Source organism: Volvox carteri (assembly GCF_000143455.1).
Source record: "Volvox carteri f. nagariensis unplaced genomic scaffold VOLCAscaffold_73, whole genome shotgun sequence".
Lineage (NCBI taxonomy): Eukaryota > Viridiplantae > Chlorophyta > Chlorophyceae > Chlamydomonadales > Volvocaceae > Volvox > Volvox carteri.
Window position 1 is genome coordinate 517,071 of NW_003307616.1, and position 20,156 is coordinate 537,226.

The 20,156-nt window shown below is 55.2% G+C and overlaps 3 protein-coding genes across 3 annotated transcripts; all 3 read left to right on the top strand.

Moving 5' to 3' along the window:
• Positions 1-264: 264 nt before the first annotated feature.
• Positions 265-3,883, top strand: rfc2 (DNA replication factor C complex subunit 2; the record flags this gene model as incomplete). The annotated part of the gene is made up of 10 exons (XM_002957385.1): positions 265-327; positions 404-514; positions 694-800; positions 1,099-1,200; positions 1,630-1,825; positions 2,032-2,112; positions 2,394-2,468; positions 2,709-2,771; positions 3,177-3,281; positions 3,497-3,883. The coding sequence occupies 10 exons, from the start codon at positions 265-267 to the stop codon at positions 3,599-3,601; spliced, it is 1,008 nt and encodes a 335-aa protein (XP_002957431.1). The 3' UTR covers positions 3,602-3,883.
• A 579-nt stretch (positions 3,884-4,462) lies between these two features.
• On the top strand, positions 4,463-7,572 carry VOLCADRAFT_98552 (uncharacterized protein; the record flags this gene model as incomplete). The annotated part of the gene is made up of 5 exons (XM_002957386.1): positions 4,463-4,483; positions 4,526-5,491; positions 5,538-5,757; positions 7,268-7,329; positions 7,473-7,572. Coding segments are annotated over 5 exons (1,369 nt in total), but the record flags the coding sequence as incomplete, so codon positions are not given.
• Positions 7,573-10,319: 2,747 nt separating this feature from the next.
• On the top strand, positions 10,320-19,047 carry VOLCADRAFT_107688 (uncharacterized protein). Its single transcript, XM_002957387.1, has 17 exons — positions 10,320-10,741; positions 10,950-11,229; positions 11,812-11,979; positions 12,737-12,868; positions 13,085-13,207; positions 13,386-13,559; positions 13,769-13,870; positions 14,157-14,281; positions 14,501-14,609; positions 14,814-14,929; positions 15,074-15,239; positions 15,472-15,606; positions 15,889-16,072; positions 16,317-16,506; positions 17,151-17,241; positions 17,486-17,589; positions 17,987-19,047. Exons 1-17 carry the CDS (start codon positions 10,434-10,436, stop codon positions 18,093-18,095), a joined length of 2,616 nt encoding a protein of 871 aa, XP_002957433.1. The 5' UTR covers positions 10,320-10,433; the 3' UTR covers positions 18,096-19,047.
• Positions 19,048-20,156: the final 1,109 nt, after the last annotated feature.

Consider the following 20,156-nt stretch of genomic DNA (forward strand, 5'->3'; position numbering starts at 1 on the left):
GTACACGAGCAATACGACATTCATGGTAGGGCGGGGAACTGCAATTGATTAGAGACATTTATAATTTGGGCATGAGTTGGGGTTTCCAAATATCAGCAAGGTTTAGCTGGTCATACACTCAAGTCGTGCACGCCAATCCAATCAATCTATAATTTCAATATTGCGCTATCATAAGCAAGATAATTTGTAGGCCGAGCCTAAAGGCACGAAGAGCCACTCCATTTTGGCCCTGCTGAAGCTTTTCCACCAGCCATGGCTGCAGCGATGGACTTGGATCCTAAACCTCCCGAAGAGCCTAACACGCGGGGAGGCTTTGAGTTGCCATGGGTGGGTTTGCTCGTGTTGAAGCTGGTGCAACTTTTTCCCGCGCTAATCCTTCCCATCCACTGCCGGTGCTTCTCAGTTGGAGAAGTACCGTCCGCAGTACATCCACGAAATAGTTGGCAACATGGAAGCTGTTGCACGCCTTCAAGTTATTGCGGAGGAGGGTAACATGCCCAACGTCATTCTCGCCGTAAGCTGCTAGCTCTGCAAAGCCGACGGTGATTAGCCACCCATATTGCGTGATTCAGAGATATACTCAGTACTATATAGCCAGCCTCGTCAGGATTGGTTCTTTTCCTGGCTTTCCTCGTCACTGGGTCACAACCGAACGAAAATTCCGTTACAACCCCACAATGGACCTACGTACAGGGGCCCCCTGGGACGGGTAAGACGACAAGCATTCTATGCCTCGCACATCAGCTGCTGGGGCCCACCTACAAGGAAGCCGTGTTGGAGCTGAATGCCTCGGATGACAGGTGCAGCTCCTGGGCATGAATCGCCGAGGGTTTAGCCCTGAGCCAGAGCACGTACTATTAATGCAAACGGTTGCGCGGTTGGGATGCATTTCCGCATGAGCCTAGGAGGCATCGAATACAGACAGAAGTGGGGCCGAATCTATCGAGTCTCAATATGCGGTAACGGCGTTAGGATCACGAAACCTAGGCCACGTGGCCTTTCCACGCGTGCAGTTCGAACCCGTAGATTGCCTCCCTAGGGACGCTCCAACCCAAGCCCCCATTTGAGCCTGTGACCGGTCTGTCCATCGATACGCAGAGGCATTGACGTGGTACGGAACAAGATTAAGATGTTCGCTCAGAAGAAGGTCACGTTGCCTCCGGGCCGCCACAAGATTGTCATTCTGGATGAGGCAGATAGGTGAGTCGTTGACAGCGGGTACATCCTTCCTAGGCTGTTTTAGTCATGACAATCTTATTGTTCATGATTTATTATCACGAATCTCGCCAAAAGATGCCCAGAGCCCATAGCTTTAACCCTCCTAAACGTGATGGCCCCTGAGCCCACTGTCGGTAATAGGAACGCCTGCGCCTTTGCACCTGGCAACGGCGGCATATGGCTCCGGTAGACGGCTCTGGGCCATTGCTCAGCGGAGGTTTGCGGGTGGATATCATGAAGTGAGGCTTTTGATCCGCATGTATAAAAAATAGGAGGCCGAGGCTTCAATGCGCCACCAGCTCCATAAGCTCACGCGCATCTCCCTAGGTAAAAGGCAATTAAAAAATTATGTACCTGATACCTGATTGTGCTCCGCCATGTGCCTCTCATTTCTCTTCTTCATGCCGCCAGCATGACGGCGGGGGCTCAGCAGGCGTTGCGCCGGACGATGGAAATCTACAGCAATACCACGCGGTTTGCACTCGCTTGCAACCAGTCGTCCAAGATCATTGAGCCAATTCAGTCGCGCTGCGCTATCGTTCGCTATAGCCGTATATCTGATGTCGACATTCTCTCCCGTTTGCGCTTGGTGTGCGAGAAGGAGGGGGTGAGTCTGCCAGGCTTTTCCAATCCACATTTGGGTTTAGGGGAGTCATTCCATATTCTTTCGCTGTCGCTGCAGCCTTCTGCGCTGTTTAAATCATTTACCTGTTTGTCTGCGTCCCTCTATTGAGAATGCCACATCGGCTCCCTTTCCCGCGGTGCCGTAGCTTGAGGTAACCTTTGCCGGTATCCTGATCTCTGCTTGTACAGGTGACCTACAACGACGAGGGCATGGAGGCGCTGATTTTTACCGCAGACGGTGACATGCGGCAGGCTCTCAACAATCTGCAGGTGCATGCAACCGCTGAAGGGGATGCATGATTCGTTTTGTGATCGAGGATTGAAGTCGTGCAGTGCATGAGGAGGAACCCTAACGCTCAGTCTTCTTTCCCATGTTTACTCTGCGTACGTCCTATAGAGGTTTGGCTAGCGCATTGCACTCCAGGATGTCGCCTCTGACCAAGCGCCGCCTGGTCTGCTTACGCCCTTTACCCGGATACCTCAAGCAGTGCTCTTGAGTGCGGTCCCATCAACCTCACCGCCTGGACTGCACCTGCCACTCCGTCCTGCAGGCGACGCATAGCGGCTTCGGCTTCATCAGCCAGGAGAATGTCTTCAAAGTTTGCGACCAGCCGCACCCCAAGCTGGTGGGCCAGGGGGCCGCAAGGCAGCGAGGGTGGCAGACCTTTGTAGTGCTCGAGGCACATTTCCAGGGGGTGTGCTGCTGGGGGAAAACCGCCATCCCCAGTCCTCTGTACTCGGGTTGATCCCTTCCCTGGTGCCCGAATGCAGAATGGCTACGATTTATGGTCGCTTTAAAGTCTTGCCCGCCGTTTTTAAAGCCCATCGGCCTGAATAGACTTCGTTGCCAAATACCGCTTGCACAGGTGATGTCTATTATTGAAAACTGCAGCAAAGCGGACCTAGATGCGGCATACGCGGGTCTTAAGGTGCGCTGTGGTACCTATGCTTCCCTATGCTGATTAATCGTTGCCTGCCAACCAGTACAGCATTCTGCCATTCACTCTCTAGCAGGTCAGGTGTTGATGCCGACCGCGCGGCCACAGCCCATAGCGCCTGTTGCACCAAGCATATCACTATCAACAGAATAATTACGGTTGCGGCAAAGCAATTGACTAATGCGCGCGCATCCCGTTCTTGCCATTTAACACCAGATGTTGCCTGCGTTCGTCATTTCTTGGACCTCCAATGCCACCTGTTGCCTTAGGCTTTCCGCATTAAGTGGCCCCCCGTCCTCATCCTGCTTAAGCAATACAGCAAACTACTGCAGATTCCCTCAACCCATGTCTCTCCGCCTTGATTAGAGCTTCACCTTCCTGGCCTTGTGTTCCCAGGGATTGGTGGACCTGGGTTACAGCTCTCATGACATTATCACCACCGTCTTCAGAGTGGTTCGCAACGCGGACATTCCTGAATTTCTGAAGCTAGAATACCTCAGGGTGCGCCAGGGTTTTGTGAGATGAAATACCTGGTCTCGCATGCCCCCTGGGTAGTGTGTCGGGGACGAGTAGGGTTGGCACGAGAGGCCAGGGATCACCGATATAAAGGGAGTATAGTGCGGAAGACGCACTTGACCTAGAGGCCTGGAAATGTTGGTCCTTATTGGGGGGGCGGTTTCTAATCCATCTGCGCCAATACAATGCCCCTTGCGCAGGAGGTCGGCTTCTGCCATATGCGCATTGCCGAGGGCGTCAACTCTCGGCTACAGCTCAGCGGGATGCTTGCCAAGTTGTGTTCGAAGACGTTAGCTGTGGCATAAGGCTCAATTTGAGGAGACTCCAACTGGTCGGTTGGACGGTTGCTGCGACATCCTCGTCCTGTTACGACAGCGTCCGGATTTGGATATGTAGGATTCTGAAGGCCCATATGATAATTTATTGATACCTACGTAACTACACATGGTGGGATGCATGGCTTTTCCAAGGCCTCGTGGTTTCGAATGGAAACTTTCCATTGAGCGGCAGCTTGCAAAGCGTACTCTTTGTAGTCCACAACGCAAAAAGGCTCTTTGCATAAATAAAGATTGTAAATAGTTGGGATGTTGCCTACTAGTGTATTTTGGGGGTTGGGGCCGCCAAATCTTGACGTAGTTTTCAGCGGCCTTGAGCTTGAAGTCCGAAGTTCTGTAGAGGAGATAAGGAGCCTTGAGCAAAGTATTGCCTCTCTTGAAGAGGAATTGACGGCTACCCTTGGGCAACGGGATAATACCTTACGCGCGATGGCGACATTAATCTTGGAGCCCCCAGCAGGCGCGCCTACTGAAATCAGCATGCATATAGAAGGCGATGCTCCACGGACTGGCTTTGCGACGGCCGATATCGTAGCTACAGCTGCTGTTGCAGTTGCTCCAGCCACCGAGCAGCAGTCGCCAGTAGACGAGCAGCACCCCGTTCTCCCTCGATCGCTGCCTATCCAAGGCGACGGCCGAGACCAGGTTCCATGTCGTCGTGAAACCACGGACAGGCAGCCAGACGAGCTCATGGGGCCTGGCGACCCCGCACTTGAGCAGAGCGTTTCTACGCAGTTACCCAACACTGTAGCCGCTCGTCGCGATGAACAGCTACATAATGGGGCAGAACCGAACCCATCATTGAGCCCCCCGCCCTTGGGTGCGGATGATATGAAGAAATGCCTGCTACAGGTGCTTCGCCATCTGCGGGACACCGCCGCCTGCTGCCGCCAGATCCCCGACCTGGACCGTGGCTTCTCCAACTTGCTCAAGAAAACTTACAAGGAGCTCTATGACTCTCTTAAGGAGTTGACTTCCAAAGGCTCCACTAAGCCAGGACCGCCAGGGACCTCTAGTGCAGCACCACCCGCAGCCAGTGGCCGCGGTCCAGAGACCCCACCGGGCCTCAACCAGTCGCAGCAGCCCCGTACCGGCACCACGCCGCCGCCCCCTGATGTCAGGTCTCACGTTGCACTGGCGGAAGCTGCTCTGGTGGGGTCCAGTGCCCAGACGGCGGCTGGACTTGCAGCCGGCAACTCTGCCAGCTCCCAGCCGACCAGTGCCCGAGACCTAAGCGCACTTGCGCGCCTCGTCCATGCCAAGAGGCTGCACCAGCAGGCGGATGGTGCCGCCGCCTCACGTGAGAATGACCACCCGGCCCCAAGACGCCCCGCCAGGGTCCCAACTCCAGCCAGCTCCGCCTCGGGGGCTGCCAGGCTGGCGGCACTGTACGACGGTCTACCGCCGGCGCGTGTAGCGACCGGGTCATGTCAGGGAACCCAAGCGGCGATGGACGAAGCTGGGCAGGTCCCGGCGGTGCAGCAACCGGCGGCGCCTGGAACAGCTGCACCCACCGGTCCGGGCTCCCAGCAGGCAGTAGCTGTTTTGGATAACGCGGATACAATTACGGCCGATGTGCCGGCCATTCGAGACCATGCAAGTTTGGAGGGGGACATAATACCTTCACGCGGTGGAGGTCCTGCTCACGAGGGCGGCACTGGTTGTAGCAGCGTCGGTGGGCAAGGGGGCCTTTCGCAGTGCCGAGAGCAGCCGCCGGGCAATAGTGGTGGCGGCAGCCGCAGGTCTTCACAGCAGCTGCTGGAGCAGGCCAGGGCTTCAGGTTCTGGCTTAGCGCGGAGCCTTCTGCTCCATACCGCCCAGCCTACAAGCGCGACGGCGTCCGAGGGCCCAGATCCGCCGGTGGGTTCCCACCCTGTGCCTGCTGCCGGCGTGGGATGTGCACCAGGGTCGGATGATGGGCCTAGCGGGGAAGGTCCCTGCGTCGGAACGCGAACGCCGGCATACGGTACTGATCCAAGCGCAGCTGGTGGCGGCGGGGCTGGGGCCGGGGCATCGGCTCTGGTGGGGGAGCGTGCCAAACGGCCATGGGAGCCCGGCAGTGCTACCCCTGAATCTTCAGCCAGCAAAAGGAAGCACATTGGAGATGTGCGGCGGTCCCCTCAGACGTAAGGGTGCATTTGCGACATGGATGCAGGTTCCGTTAGCGCTGTGTTCATTCTGCTGCCGTTATGGCAACTCTAAAGCTTTGGTTGGGTTCGTTTAGTAGTGTGGTCAGGGCGAGAGTAAGCAGAGCACTTGTCCAGGAACAAGTCGGATCCACGGCGACTTCGCTGCCTGGTCATATGAAGCGCCCCGCAGCTCCGGTTGCTCTTTTTCGCAGCGCCCCGCAGCTTCAACGTGGAGTGTTCTAGAATGTAGTGCGCCAGAAGTGGTTGCAGGACACGAGCTTATGAATCCATCAATGACGTATGAGGCTAAAAATGCAACAAGGAGCCATGAAGTGTTTGCTGATGAGAAACGAGCGGGTTGGGAGCGGGTTGGCGCGTTTCCCTGCTTGATGATGGTATGCAGGGCAAAAAGGATGTCCTGGGCCACAAGAGCCCGTGCGCGTGCATAGGTTGGGATAGTAACAAAAACGAGCACCGTTGATGCCTTAGCCTGGCACTGCAGCCTGCAAAGCTTTATCCTCACAGATTTTAGTGATGCTGGTCGCAGGGTCTTAGACCGCCGCACGGCTTAACCTTGCAGGACCTTGCACTGGGACCTGTAGGGTCCCACAGTGCCTGTATATGCGAAAAAATAGCCTTCAGAAGGATTTTGCTTTGTAGTCTTGTGGATTTTTAGGACTGTAAGCTCTAGGTGGTTTCATCTGCAACACGTATAGGGTTGCGTTTCAACCATCCTAGCAGTAAACCTTGTTCGAATTACAGTTAAGTAGCAAGTCCCTCTCTAGCACAGCGCTGCAACGGTTTTTTAATAAAAACACAACGTCGAACAAAGTCGACTTTCCGCAACTGGGTTTCGATGCTCGTGTGAAAGTTGTTGACCGCCTGGATTGCCATTTGCACTCCTTATAGTAACCTAAAGATACTGACGTAATATCGGCATCGTATGTTGGGGACCCGGCTTTGTTGGCGATACCTTTACTGCGGACTCAAAGTCGAAAGGCCTACGAAGAACCCGCAGCAAAAAAGCCGTGTTAGATAACCTGATGTTGAATGATTCATCTCCTTGCATTGTAAGAATGACGTCGATGTGACAACGCATGAAAGCCTTTTGTAGTTGACGTGAAACTAACCGGAGCGTTTCTTATGGAGAGGCTTCTATTAAGGATTTACGTGAAAATGGTTGACGATTTCGGTGGATGATTAAAACAACTTTTTCGTTGTGACGCTTGCTGACATGTAGATGACACACGTAGCGTCGTAGGACCGGACGGAAAGTTGCCGTGCATACATAAGCTGCAAGAAGCCGATCCATACCATAGCATTTATGTTCACAGTCATTTTTGGGATTCTATACAAGATTGCAAGAAGGATATTCTTGCCGCGACCGTTTACTTTCCGGCCAGCTCCAATTAAGTACAAGCCCTAAAGGTCCACAGAGCACGAGGACCTGTTCACATAGGGGGTGGTCAAAAGACAATTTCTCTAACCTTGCCCCTGCTGCTGCCAGCTTCCGTGATGGCTTCTCGAGTGGCTGCCGAGGTCGCGACGGATGCGGCACTCATTGGTCGGGTAAGCTTGCCCTGTATGATATGTATTAACACATGCCACTGCCCCCAGGGCGTTGGGGACCTAGTGGTCTCCGGCAGGTCTATATGTCCTGTTTTTGCGCAAGGTTGTCGACCTGATCTTCTACTGGTTCTTTCTGACCGCAGTACTTCGGTTCTAAATCAGCTGCATCAGTGCTGTCGCGGGCAACGGCATCTGCTGGCGCAGTAGCGTCCCAAACAAGGGGCACCGCCAGCAATGCCGAAGGTGAGAACTGGAGTCATAGCTAACGGCCAAGCTTAGCTTGATCGGTCCAAGACGCTGCCGGTGCCTGGTGGCCAAGTAGGGCTTTCCAAGGACAGTGGCTGTTGCAACATCTAGCTACGTTAATGCTAGAGCTCATTATACCTGGTCTGGGCTTGCATAATGGGATTATGTATGGTAATTGTCCCCTGCTGTAAATGTTTAAGTTGGATATATGGACTGGGGTTTCGTCGCAACCTGCAGCTAGTACCTTTCATCTTCAGCTTGAGCTAGACGGACCATATGGAATGGCTCCGAACATATTTGTATACTGTCAGCACCAAAGATTGTCAAACGTCCTGAATATTTTACTTTGCGTATTTCGACTGTCTTGTGGTTCTTTTGCTGTGATGGAGTCGCCACCATCGCTGACATTGTGAGATCGTATTTCAGTAAATCCATCTGCGAGTTTCCCACATGGCCTATTTATAGTCCCTGCTCACTTTTATCGCCCCCCTGATCGGTGTTACCGCGCTCACAGCTGACGGCTCCGGCACCCGCTTGACTCCCTCTGGCGGCACCGCCATGTCGGCCGTCGCCAGTACCGGTGGACCCGGGTCCGTGCGCTTCATGTCCATGTTCGGTCGTAAGCGCGGCGAGGATCCCATGCTCGCGGAGCTGGTCGCCAAGAGCTTTTGAAAACCTGATCTTTTTTCCGAAATGGCCCCATGGTGTCGCTGGTACATGTGTGGGCGCAGCTGGCTCAGGGAGCGTGATTGCTTCTTAAGGAGAGCGGCTCCATTTGCTTAGTTTTGACGAGTGCTCAAGAGTTCAGAGCGCGAGGAGATTGCTCATGGCTGCGGTGTGAAGAATGACATTCTGGGTCTCGCAGGTACACTTGACCTGCTGGGGTGGTGGTGGGGTTTCGTCCACAGCTGGGCATGAACCTCAGGCTCCCGGTGGAGAATGATTATTCGCTTCGGCGAGATGTTGTATGATTGGGCGGCTTGTTGTGGACCTCAAGCCGGACCGGCAGGCCACCCTGGGTGTATTTTATGATTCATGGCTTCATTACGAGCGATGTGGTTTCTTAAAATGGCGTCATGCACTGACGGGCGTGCGGCCTGAGGAGCACGTGGGGGGCTGAACTCCGCGATGATGTTGTTAGTGATGGTGATGGTGATGGTGATGGTGATGGTGATGGTGACGGTGACGATGCGACGAGCGGAATTAGTTTGCGTAAATGAGGCTGGCAGCGGAGGAGTCCTAAGAGGAATAGAGCCCGCAGGAATTCGCGGAATGTCCTTTCAGTGTGCTTATGTTAGTTGTGAAGAGGTTAGGCGGAACGTCCGTCGGTGCAGGCCGTTATCTGATGGGCCATTACTTACATCTACAGCATTAGGGTTAATGGTTACCCGTTTCTTCTGCGGTAGTTGCTGCGTGGGGTTTGGGCGGATTTACGTAATTCATCGTTAAAAATGTCTCCTACATGGTTGGAAGGATCGCTACATCATCCTGTTATGCGCCTGCTGGAGTTAGTATTCAACTTTCTAGTCCGCATAGGCTTGCGGGAGCCTAGGTTGGGTCCAAATTCGATTAATGCACCTAAATTGGGTGCCGCGTTCGTGCCGTATTTGCTGTTGTTTCATAATCCGCCTTTGCGGAAAAAACTGTTTCCTGTGCGGTTGGGTCGTTGTGGACGTGGCATTGTCCCTCCCTACCTTGTGTTGGGTGTTGCCCCCAGCACCCCCATGTGGTGGTCGGAATTGCGGCTGTGTAGACTTATCGTGGCGCACAGGTGTACAACGTTGGCGCTTGCCTATGGAGTGCCTTCAATTTGCACGTTGTTGCTGTACGCGCACTCTAGCTTTGATTTGGACCCTCGTTGCTCCCCGCACGGGGCGGCATGGTACGCTGTAACGAGTTAGGATGGTTTTCATACTAAGCCCACCTACCGTACTGTATTGGGGCACAGCTGCGTCCCCAGAGGGCCGACGAAACAAGGCTTGCCGACGTGCCGAATGGCATCATGTTTGGTTCCAATATAAGAAAACGCAGCCAGCTTGGACACCTGCCCATCGCCCGTAGTACCCACTGCACCCACTGCACCCTACCTGCAACCCACCTGCCTGATAGGTCGCGGAATGGCCCATTTCCGCTTATGACCAGAGGCGCTCAGAATCATGAGCCTCTCACCAGAAGAGTGAATGTTGTGACATAGATGCGACATCCATAATAGGATGTGTACTGTATTCTGTATACTAAGTACCAGTGCGCACGACTACTAGTCGCATGTCCTGGTAACGTAATATTGCAAGGAATTTCAGGGCTGTAGGTCTGACCTGTGGGATGACCTTTTTCGACACCTCCTTTAGCACCCATCATAAGCGTGTACAGCACTAGCGTAGCTGTACAGCCCCATGGGTCACGCTGACAAAGCTATTTGACCTATACCAAGAGTTTAGAAAGAAATATTCATGGCTGAGTTTCTATTACTACCTACGTTCAGGTCTGGCTAGAGTCGAGAAGCATCGTGGTTAACTGTCACCACCACCTGAAGTGCAGGTCGCTCGCAAAGGCAAGTCTCTCGTTACAAAAATTCAAAAGAGTCATATTTGCTTCTGAACAATTGGTTCGCACTAAGGGTTTCTTGTCGTCCGTCTTTCCCCCGTCGTAGCACGTGGAGTTCAATTCCTGTCGTGCAATAGACGTCACATAATATCGCTCTCCAGTGACATGCAGACGGCCTCTGTGTATAATTCTCATTATAACGCAGGCTTAGAGCTGTTGCCTTGCACAATCTGTCGGCACACCCTCCAACGCACGATTAGTGCAGAGTCGTGTGTCGTGACACTGGTTCTCGGCAATTGAGCCTTTGTTGCAGCATGGCCTACCAACAGCTGCAAGGCTACAGGGTTGCTGGTGCACCTCCGGTCAGCCGGCAATTTGCTCCGCGTGTCGGGTCTGGTCGCCGCGCCCTTCGTGTCCACGCAGTGGCAGAGTTGGATAAGACAGCTCCAATCGTGAGGGGTGGCACCTCATCCGTGCCTGCCCCTGCCGATATCGCAAATAAGCTGCGATATCTTTTCGGCCGGAATGGGGACTACACAACTGCTGACGCTTACCAGGGAACGGCATGGAGTGTGCGCGAGAAGTTGATCGACTCTTTCAACAAGACCCACGAATACTGGAAGTGAGCCGTTCATGCGTGAAGGGTTCCGGTGCAAATTTCGTCGCTACCAAGTCTGACCATGGAGGCGTACGTTTCTGTTTTTAAGTAGCCGTTTCTATTTTTAGCATTTGTTCGTCACGTAAAGGACGCTTGGAAAGGGCGTTCCCCGCTCCTCGATCGCCTTCCCGAAAGGCATGCAATTAAACTCATCGCGCCTTGCACTTTGCAGGAAGGAGGACCCCAAGTTTGTTTACTATCTCTCAGCTGAGTTCCTGATGGGGCGGTCGCTGATCAACACTGTGTACAACTTAGGTCTCGAGGGTGAATATGCGGAGGCCTTGAACCAGATGGGATACGAGATGGAAAGGGTCGCGGATGCTGAGCGTGACGCTGCTTTGGGCAACGGTGGTCTGGGGCGTCTGGCGGCATGCTTCTTGGACTCCATGGCGACGCTTGATTTGCCGGGCTGGGGCTACGGCATTCGTTATAAGTATGGCATGTTTAAGCAGGTGAATGGAAGTGGAATGCAAGATACCAACGAAGCTGTCCTGAGCTGGCCGGGCCCACGGGGCGCGAGGACGTACAGATGCCGTCTGAAGCACGCCTGCATGGCACTGAGCAGAGAATCAGGACAGAATAGGTATCGAGCCTCTCATGTTTGACGAAAGCATGAGGTCGAAGCTAGCAAAGAGCGCATCCATGGGCGAGTCTTGGCCCCGGCTCCTCTTCGGTATCCGAAATCCCTCCCAAGCCCCCGGGCTCTCTTTCAAGAGTCGGCACCTACCCTGCTGACGGGCGTTCTGCGTTGCCCTCAATCACATCAGTTCCCAATGGAGAACAGTCACACGATGCCCTTGCAGCGACGAGCGCGCCCAACGCGTTCCGTCACTTTCACCCCCAAACTCACTCACCTTCCGTCGTCGTCCTTTAACCAGCAATCAATACGGTTAATCACAAGAGACGAATTATGGCGTTGCCGTCCTGTCATGCCAAGCCCGATAGTCCCTACCCAGCGCTGCAATCTCTGGAACATCCTCTTCTCCCTTCATACCCTTCCACCACGCACCTTCCATACCCCTCTTCCTCGCCAGGCTCTTAAAAACGGCTACCAGGTGGAGCTGCCGGACATCTGGCTGACCAAGGGTAACCCCTGGGAACTGCGGCGCGACGATGTGAAGTACGAGGTGGGCTTTGGAGGCCGAGTGGAGCGCCGCAAGCAGGGCAGCAAGGAGGTGACCGTGTGGACACCCTCGGAGCGGGTGAGTGAGGGGCGTGTAGGTGGAACTGTAGGCAGTGATGGGTGTGTCGGTATGGGTCGGGGTAAGGGGTTCGGCCACCAGTGTGTGTATGTTGAGACTGGACGTGTTGAGGCGGGCGCTGCGAAGTGAACAAGACCCTTAAAATGGAAGAAACTATCTGTGGGATGGGCCCTCGTACAGCGTTAAGGAGCAAGCGATAGATGGCGGTGCTGTGGTTGAGGATCGGGCATTTGGGTTGCTAGGTAACGTGCCAAACTGTCGTTCACTGCTTCGCCGCTTGCATGCGGTTGTTCAACGCAACCGGGAAGCTGGGAAGCACACGGTGCGTGGGAGAGCCCCCGGGTGGAAGGGTCCGTTGGTTAGCACCGGGAAACACATCTGCAGCGTGACCCCATTCCGCAATTACAGGGGTGTGTAGCGGTTGGAGAAGGTCAGGAAGCTGATGGCTCTGCCTCCCTGTTACGGGGCAAGACTATCGGCGTTGACTTGTCTCTTCTCGTTCTGAGTGAGAATTCACGCTGAGCGTTTAACGGATTAAGTCAAATCCTACATGAAGTGGGGGGCCTGGGCCGGCCGCCTATCTACTGTGTATGCATTTCATACACGGCGCAGCACTCACTACCGCTACCTTTCCCTGCTTCCGCGTCCTAGGCCCCTATGGAGCCCCTTCAATTGTCAAATGAACGGCACACACAAAAAAACACGCCTGACCGTTTCCGACTCTTAATTGCGAGATATGTGATTGTCATGCGCGCAGGTCATTGCCCAGGCGTACGACAACCCTATTCCCGGCTACAACACCCCGACGACCAGCAACCTGCGGCTGTGGGATGCGGTGCCGGTGACGGAGTTCGACTTGGGCGCTTTCAATGCGGGAGACTACGACCGGGTGTGTGGGGTAGCTGATGCTGCTGGTGCAACTACTACTATTAGGTTAGGTGGCTGAAAGCTTCCTTGGCATGTTCCTGTCGTTGCTGAACGCGTTGCCGCTCCTTTGCCGCTGCTTATCCCGACAACTAACCTGCATAAGCTCTTTTTCCCATCCCCACCCCCTCGCCTAACCCTAAGTATCCACCACCTGTCCTCATGGTCCCTCTGTGTGCAGGCTATGCTGGAGCGCGAGCGTGCTGAGGGCATCAGCGCGGTGTTGTACCCCAACGACTCGACGCCCGAGGGCAAGGAGCTGCGGCTCAAGCAGCAGTACTTCTTCGTGTGCGCCTCGCTGCAGGTGAGGGGAATGGGGCAGGGCCTGGATCTTGCAACCACCTCAGCTGGCACCGTACTGCGCAGCCGTAGATGACGTGGGAGAGTAGTGAGCACAGGGCCTGACTAGTCCCGGGGCTGTCCCATTTCACGGTGAGATTTTCATCCTCGGCGCCCTCCATCCTTGCTCTTCCGGCCCCCAGGATGTTCTATCGCGCTTCAAGGCCGTGCATGCCACTGACTTCAATTTGCTGCCCGAGAAGGCGTGCTTCCAGCTGAACGACACGCACCCCACCATTGCGGTGGCTGAGCTGATGCGGCTGCTGGTTGATGTGGAGGGACTGGACTGGGACCAGGCCTGGACCATCACTACTAAAGTGAGGGGGCACATGGCAGATGCCAGATGCTCTTGCTTGAACGGGAGTGTGGGTATGGCATGGCTGCCCTTACATGGAATGCAGATGGGTATGGCCACCTGTGATTTCCATTGCTCTCTACTGTGTCGTCTTACTACTCGCTGGCCTCTGTAATAATGATAATCTCGGCAAGCTTACTGCCGCCCTCTACGTTGGCCATCCGCTTGCAGTGCCTCAACTACACCAACCACACCGTGATGCCAGAGGCGCTGGAGAAGTGGCCGGTCAAGGTGATGGCCAAGATGCTGCCGCGCCACATGGAGATCATCGAGGTAGGGGAGGACCAGTTAGGTGACTGATTGGGTGGCGCGGACTGGCACCCGCCCTTCGGCGCTTCCAATGTTGCTCGTGTGTTGCAGGGGAGTACGAATGGGCAACGCTCCTCTTGCATCTGCACGTCTATCTTCAACCGTGGCCGTGTTACGTGTTTGGCTTGCCGATCCCAGTGATGGGCAGGGGTGGCCCGAATGTGCGTTGTACCTGACTCGGCGCAATTCATAGGGCCTTCACCACTTACCTGAGGTTATTTAAGGTCCTCCCCCTTACCTGGGGCTGCAGGTGATCAACGAGGGGTGGACTAAGTGGTTGGCGGGCCACCTGAAGGACCTCAAGCCCGAGGAGCGAGCCAAGCGTGTCGCGGCCATGTCGATCATCCACGAGAACCCCTGGAACAAGGACGAGATGTGAGGGGGGCCTGCGGGTTTGGGCACGTGCACCTGTCATGCCGTCCCCAGTGGGACCCATGCCATCCAACACTCCCGCTTTCTGTTGATGTTCCCTGTCTTTTTTACTCCCTCGCCTCCCCGCCTTCCCTTGATCATGTCCTGGACATTCTTGCATGCGCTTTGGTGCTAAAACTTCGTGTTGTTTCATCGTCGCTTCCTTTTGGCCTCCTTTGCCAGGTTGGTCAACATGGCCTACCTGGCTGTGGTGGGCTCCTCTGCCGTCAACGGAGTGGCGGCTATCCACTCCAACATCGTCAAAGACGAGATCTTAAACGATTTCTACCAGGTGGGCGAATGTTTGCAAGTTGGGGGCTGCGGGAACGGGCGGATGGGGACAGCCGTGCTTCTGTCCTGGTTTCGGAACCACAATTTTTCTTTGCATGGAAATCACCGTGTTGAGCGGTCTCTTTAATCCGTTTTGTGTCGCTGTTCTCGTTACCTGCGAACCCACTCTGCGCGCGCGGGGGTGTGCCACTTGCTACCACCGTAGATCTTTCCGTCCAAGTTCCAGAACAAGACCAACGGCGTAACCCCCCGTCGCTGGCTGGCATGGTGCAACCCCGAGCTTGCGGCCCTCATTACTGACGCGCTGGGTACTTCGGAGTGGTGGGTGGTGCCCGGGTTGTGAATGGATGGAGGGCGGGGAATGTGAAAGGGACAGTGGTCTTTATCTAGCGCAAGTGGAGATCCATGGGTACGTAACACTGTCTCGTTAATCGATCAATTCGCTCGTCACATTAATCCCTGCAGGATTAACGACACGGAGAAGCTGGCGGGTCTGCGTGCCTTTGCCAGCGACAAGTCGTTCCAGGCCAAGTGGTCGGCCGTCAAGAAGGCGAAGAAGGCCAAACTGGCGCAGCTGATCAAGAAGGTGCACGGCGATGATGTCAACCAGGAGGCGCTCTTCGACATCCAGGTGAGTGAGCCCATTGAGGGGGCCAGCAAACGGGACGGCAGGGGCAGACACTAACCACGTGCGCGAGGTTAATCCCTATTGCTGCGCATTGGTAATCCCAGATGCGAACGTACGGCTCGTGAAAAACACAGGACGCAATTGTTGCATGTCTGCCTGCTCAAGACCTGGCGCTTGTACCGCGACTTCCGTCGGTGCGCGTCCCCCACGACCTGTTCGCTTCCTGCTCCTGTAGATCAAGCGCATCCACGAGTACAAGCGTCAGTACCTGAACGTGTTGTCCATCATCTGGCGATACAAGCAGCTCAAGAAGATGAGCCCCGAAGAGCGCAAGAAGGCCGTGCCACGTGTGTGTGTCATCGGCGGCAAGGTGGGAGGGTTGTAAGGGACTGAGCATTTGGGTATATATGGGGGCCAGGTCTACTTTGTACGTCGTCCTCGTCCGCTGTGTTCATGCAGCAGTTTAGAGGGCGTGGGATGTTGTCAGACGTTTGATGTTGGAATTTTGCTGTACGCCGGCTGTCCCCGGTTCCTGAGCGAATGCGGCAATGAGCACAGCGCATGCGGCGCACATGCTGGTAAGCCTGTTGCTTGCTGGCCCGTGGTAACCTGTAGACCACCTGTCTCGTGGCCTTTTGTCACCCTCCCGTAGGCGGCCTCCGCGTACGACATGGCCAAGCGCATCATTCGGCTGGTGACTGCCGTTGGTGATGTCATCAACAAGGACCCCGACACCCAGGACTACCTGCGCCTCTACTTCCTGCCCGACTATAACGTATCTCTGGCGGAAACCATCATCCCGGCAGCAGAGCTGAGCCAGCACATCTCCACAGCGGGTGAGGGGGTATTAGTGCTACAGGGAGCGATATGAAATGGACCGACCAGGTGGGAAGGATGGCTGCGGTGTGAAAGGCTATGGCTCGTGAGACTGCCGTGTATTGCAGGACACGGATTACGGGCTGTTCATATGGCGGTGGTTCTAGCCCCAATGCTAGTAGAAGCGGCAATATATACATAATGAAGCTTTCGCTTTCCTGACTCGGTTTCCCCCCTGTGACTCGGACCCGCCTTCCTGGCCAGGTACGGAGGCTTCAGGTACGTCCAACATGAAGTTCCAGATGAACGGCTGCCTCATTATTGGCACCTGGGATGGGGCCAACATTGAAATTGCGGAGGAGACGGGCATCGAGAACGTGTTCGTGTTTGGTGTACGCGCGGAGGAGATCAACCAGCTGCGCAAGGAGCGCAAGAACCTCAAGACCGACCCGCGGTGAGTAACCAAAGGGACTTGTCGTCTCTTCGTCCAATAGGAATGGATGGGTGATTAGCTAACTTGCTGGGAAAGGGCAGCGAGCTAGGCCTTGACGGTTGACTAGTTCAGCACGGGAAGGTTTTATGGAGTTACGAAATGAGTCGCCATCTTTGCCCGTGGAGCTCGCATCTGGAATGGCTTGGTCAGTTTTGACTAGAGCATAGTGCGATAATGCGCCCGGCATAATTCTCACGTGCAGCACAGATGGGGGTTGGGCCGTGGGTGGTGACCGGCGTCTATGGGCGCAGTGAACCTCTCGCTCTGGTTCATGCCTGACAATTTGCGTCGTAAGCTTTTATTCTTTTGTGACAACACACAGGTATTTTGCTGGACGCGGGGGCGAGTAGCTGGGATATAGTGCGCATAGAACTGGAATAGAGCGGGCATAGCAGAGAGGCAGGATCTATCCGGCAGTGACGACAGTCTCCTCCCGCTGGTTCTACCTCAATCCCACATGGCAAAATAACACGAAACTTTCTAATTTATATTTGTTGCACAATTTCTTGCTTTTTTGGGGCTGGCTTGCCTGCATAAAGCAATTCGGCAACACACTCACAACTGGACCCGTCTTTGTGCCCATGGCGGCGTGGCTGGGTGTACAGGTGGGACGAACTGATGCGTGATATTGAGAGTGGCATGTTCGGCGACAAGGACTATTTCAAGCCGCTGGTGGACAGCGTCAACAATATGAAGGTGGGTTGTGGTACGCGTGGGGCGGGTGGTCATAATGATATGATATAATGGTGGTGGTGAGGCAGTGGGGGTGGCGGTGGCGGCTTACTGGGTGTGGAGAGCATATTTGCTCAGGTTCTCTGTTTCCGCGCGGCTGGTGCAACTGTTTCAGTGTTTACTGGGCGCACCTGATGCCACAGGAAGAGTTGTGTTGCGGATTATGCTCCAAGAGCGGATTACAAAACTTGTTCCGTCTTTCCTGCAGGTTGGTAATGACTGGTTCCTGCTGGCCAACGACTTCGCGTCCTACCTGAAAGCCCAGGAGGAGGTGGATGCCTGCTACAAGGACCAATCAGAGTGGCTGCGTAGGTGGGTAATGGGGCGAATGGCCTTGTAGATTTCTTCACATTTGGAGGGTTCGCGGCAGGCTGTACACACAGTCGCGGCAGGCTGCACCCTGACTGGTACGTGTCCGAAGCGCAACTTCGAGGACGGTCCGTGAGGTATCTTTAGTGACTCCTGTCCAAGTACGACCTGCCACAAGTTCCTAGCCCTTCACGCTTTTGCCGAGTTGCCAGGTTGGTCGTTGGACCTGCCCGCCTCGGTCAGGCGTTGCGCCCTCGTGCAGCATGCCGGTGGCTTCAGCTCATACGTTGCCCACTGTGCCCATTGCCCGTGTATGATTGTAATAAGGTGATGGGCACCTTTTCTTACTTGAATATTGAGGAAATGTTACGGATGTTGATTGCCCTTTCCCTGTTTCCAGGTCGATTATGTACACGGCGGGCAGTGGCAAGTTCTCGAGTGACCGCACCATTCGCGAGTACGCTGAGGACATCTGGCACGTGAAGCCCTCCCGGCCAACCATCGCTTAAATGACGGCATGACGCGTCATGCCCTGAATGTGTGCCCCATTTGGGGCTGGCCAGGCCCGCTGAATGGCGGCAGCTTTGTGGTCCTGTGCGTATAAACGTGCAAGCAGTAACGGATCCACTTACTTGCGCGCCCAGAAATGCCTATCCGCTGCTCCTGTAGCCCTACTCGGTATAGCCAGTACGTCCATGTCGCTTCAGTACGGCGCTGACCTGTCGCCTCTGCCGATTGCGTGTCCCCTTGGAAGGGATCGGTTAGCTTGCCTATATGCCTTTTGCCAGCAGTGGCTTGTTCGGTGGCGGCGTTTCTCGGTCGGTCCGTTTCTTGACAATCACTCGGCCATGTAGGCTGTTTAGTTTTCAGCCCCGGAAACTCGTCAGGTCCAGTGCGTCGGTAGCATTTACCGCGCCAGGATGAGACCGCGAAGCGACTGCTTGATCAAGGATGAATTTATCCGGGTCGTCGGCGTGGCTGCAGTGTAGGGCCGTGCGTGCTTACTGCATAGCATGCTCATTAGCAGCTGCCGCAGCGTTGCCACTTGCATTTCCTCGGTATTTGGGTTTCGCTCATGGTGTCCGAGTGATATGAAGATGCTGAATGAAGAACTATGAAGCAAGGTATTACTTTTTTCGCAAGGCATTTCTTCGCGCGCAATGCGCAGGAACATTTCTTCTTTCACAGGCATCTTGCCTCGATATGTTGTACCTGAGAATTTCGCGCGGGTGTCGAGGCGTGACAGTTGGGCCGTGACAGTTGGGGGAGGTACCGAAGAGTGACGGGCGTATGAACCCTTATTCCCAGTGAGGGTGAAGTAGGACTGGCCGACAAGAAGACTTCTTGCCGCTCTGTTCATCGTTCGTTGTTTGCTCTATTCTTTTATCCTAACGTTAAGTAGGCCACCGAGACTCAATTGACCTTTTTAGTATCGTTCAGCTTGTAAATTGTTTCCTGACCTGACGCAATCTGATATGCGGAAATGGGGATGGGGATTGCGGCGACTGCAGCCAACACTGCCGGGCTGTTTTTCTTCAGGGGTAACAGCAATTACCGCAAGTTCGAGAATCCCATGGCTCCATACACATCCGTCCCCCTTGGGATCGATGGGGCATTCCAGAACTTCAGGCGCAAAACGGGAGTCAGTGATCCGTGCGGATTGTTGACGTGATGCAGTTACCCGAAGTCATTTTGCGAGGCCACATCGTAATGGCCCTGTCAGCGGTCGCAGGGCTGGCATGGTCGCGTCGCCTATCTTCGTCAGGTTCCCTATCTCAACCCTGTCCGCCCTGGCGGCGGCGTCTTTCTCCCTCCGCCTCCCTCCTGTTACAGCGGAGGCGCGGGGCCTGCAGGTCCCTCCAGGGAACATGGGATTCTGAATGGTGCTCGTTGCATCGTGGGTTGTGTGGCTGGGTGGATGGGGAGGCTCTGCGGCTGCGCTGGTGTCTGGTGCGGCACTCAGCGGCAAACGTCAGATTTGGGTTGTGTCGTTGCACGCGCCCCCGGCAGTGCAACTGATCAGGCTGTCGTAGACCGGGGTGCTTGCGGGTGTCACTGCTGCTGCGCCTGATTGGCCTACATCGCGTGTAGGCAGCGGCTTGGCAGCCGGATCATCCATCACCGCCGGGTGGTGCGGTTGGGGCTGGTGGGTTTTGTTGACTCGGTAGCAACGTTGATCGCAATGGTGCATATATGCATACGTATGGCATGTAAGCCTGAGGTTTGCTAGGAATACAGATCGCGGTTCATTGTGACATAGCAACAAAGGGTCCAGGGATGTGACTGCCTCGTGATGGAAATGAACTCAGTGCGGCTGGAGCCCGCAGGGATGTGATGTGTAGAGGTGGGTAAGTGGCGAGGTGCGGAGCGACCCCAAGCCTTGGGGAGCTGTGCCTAAGCGGGACTGTGTGTGTGTGTGCGCGCGCGTGCGGGCGCGTGCGGCGCGTGCGGCGCGTGCGGCGCGTGCGGAGGCGTGCGGCGCGTGCGGAGGCGTACGGCGCGTGCGGCGCGTGCGGAGGCGTGCGGAGGCGTGCGGCGCGTGCGGAGGCGTGCGGCGCGTGCGGCGCGTG

Excerpts from the sequence above, each read along its gene's own strand:
- VOLCADRAFT_107688 (XM_002957387.1), top strand. The coding sequence starts at position 10,434 with ATGGCCTACCAACAGCTGCAAGGCTACAGGGTTGCTGGTGCACCTCCG. Across the intron at positions 10,742-10,949 it reads AAGACCCACGAATACTGGAA|GAAGGAGGACCCCAAGTTTG; the intron begins GTGAGCCGTTCA and ends TGCACTTTGCAG. Across the intron at positions 11,980-12,736 it reads TGTGGACACCCTCGGAGCGG|GTCATTGCCCAGGCGTACGA; the intron begins GTGAGTGAGGGG and ends TCATGCGCGCAG.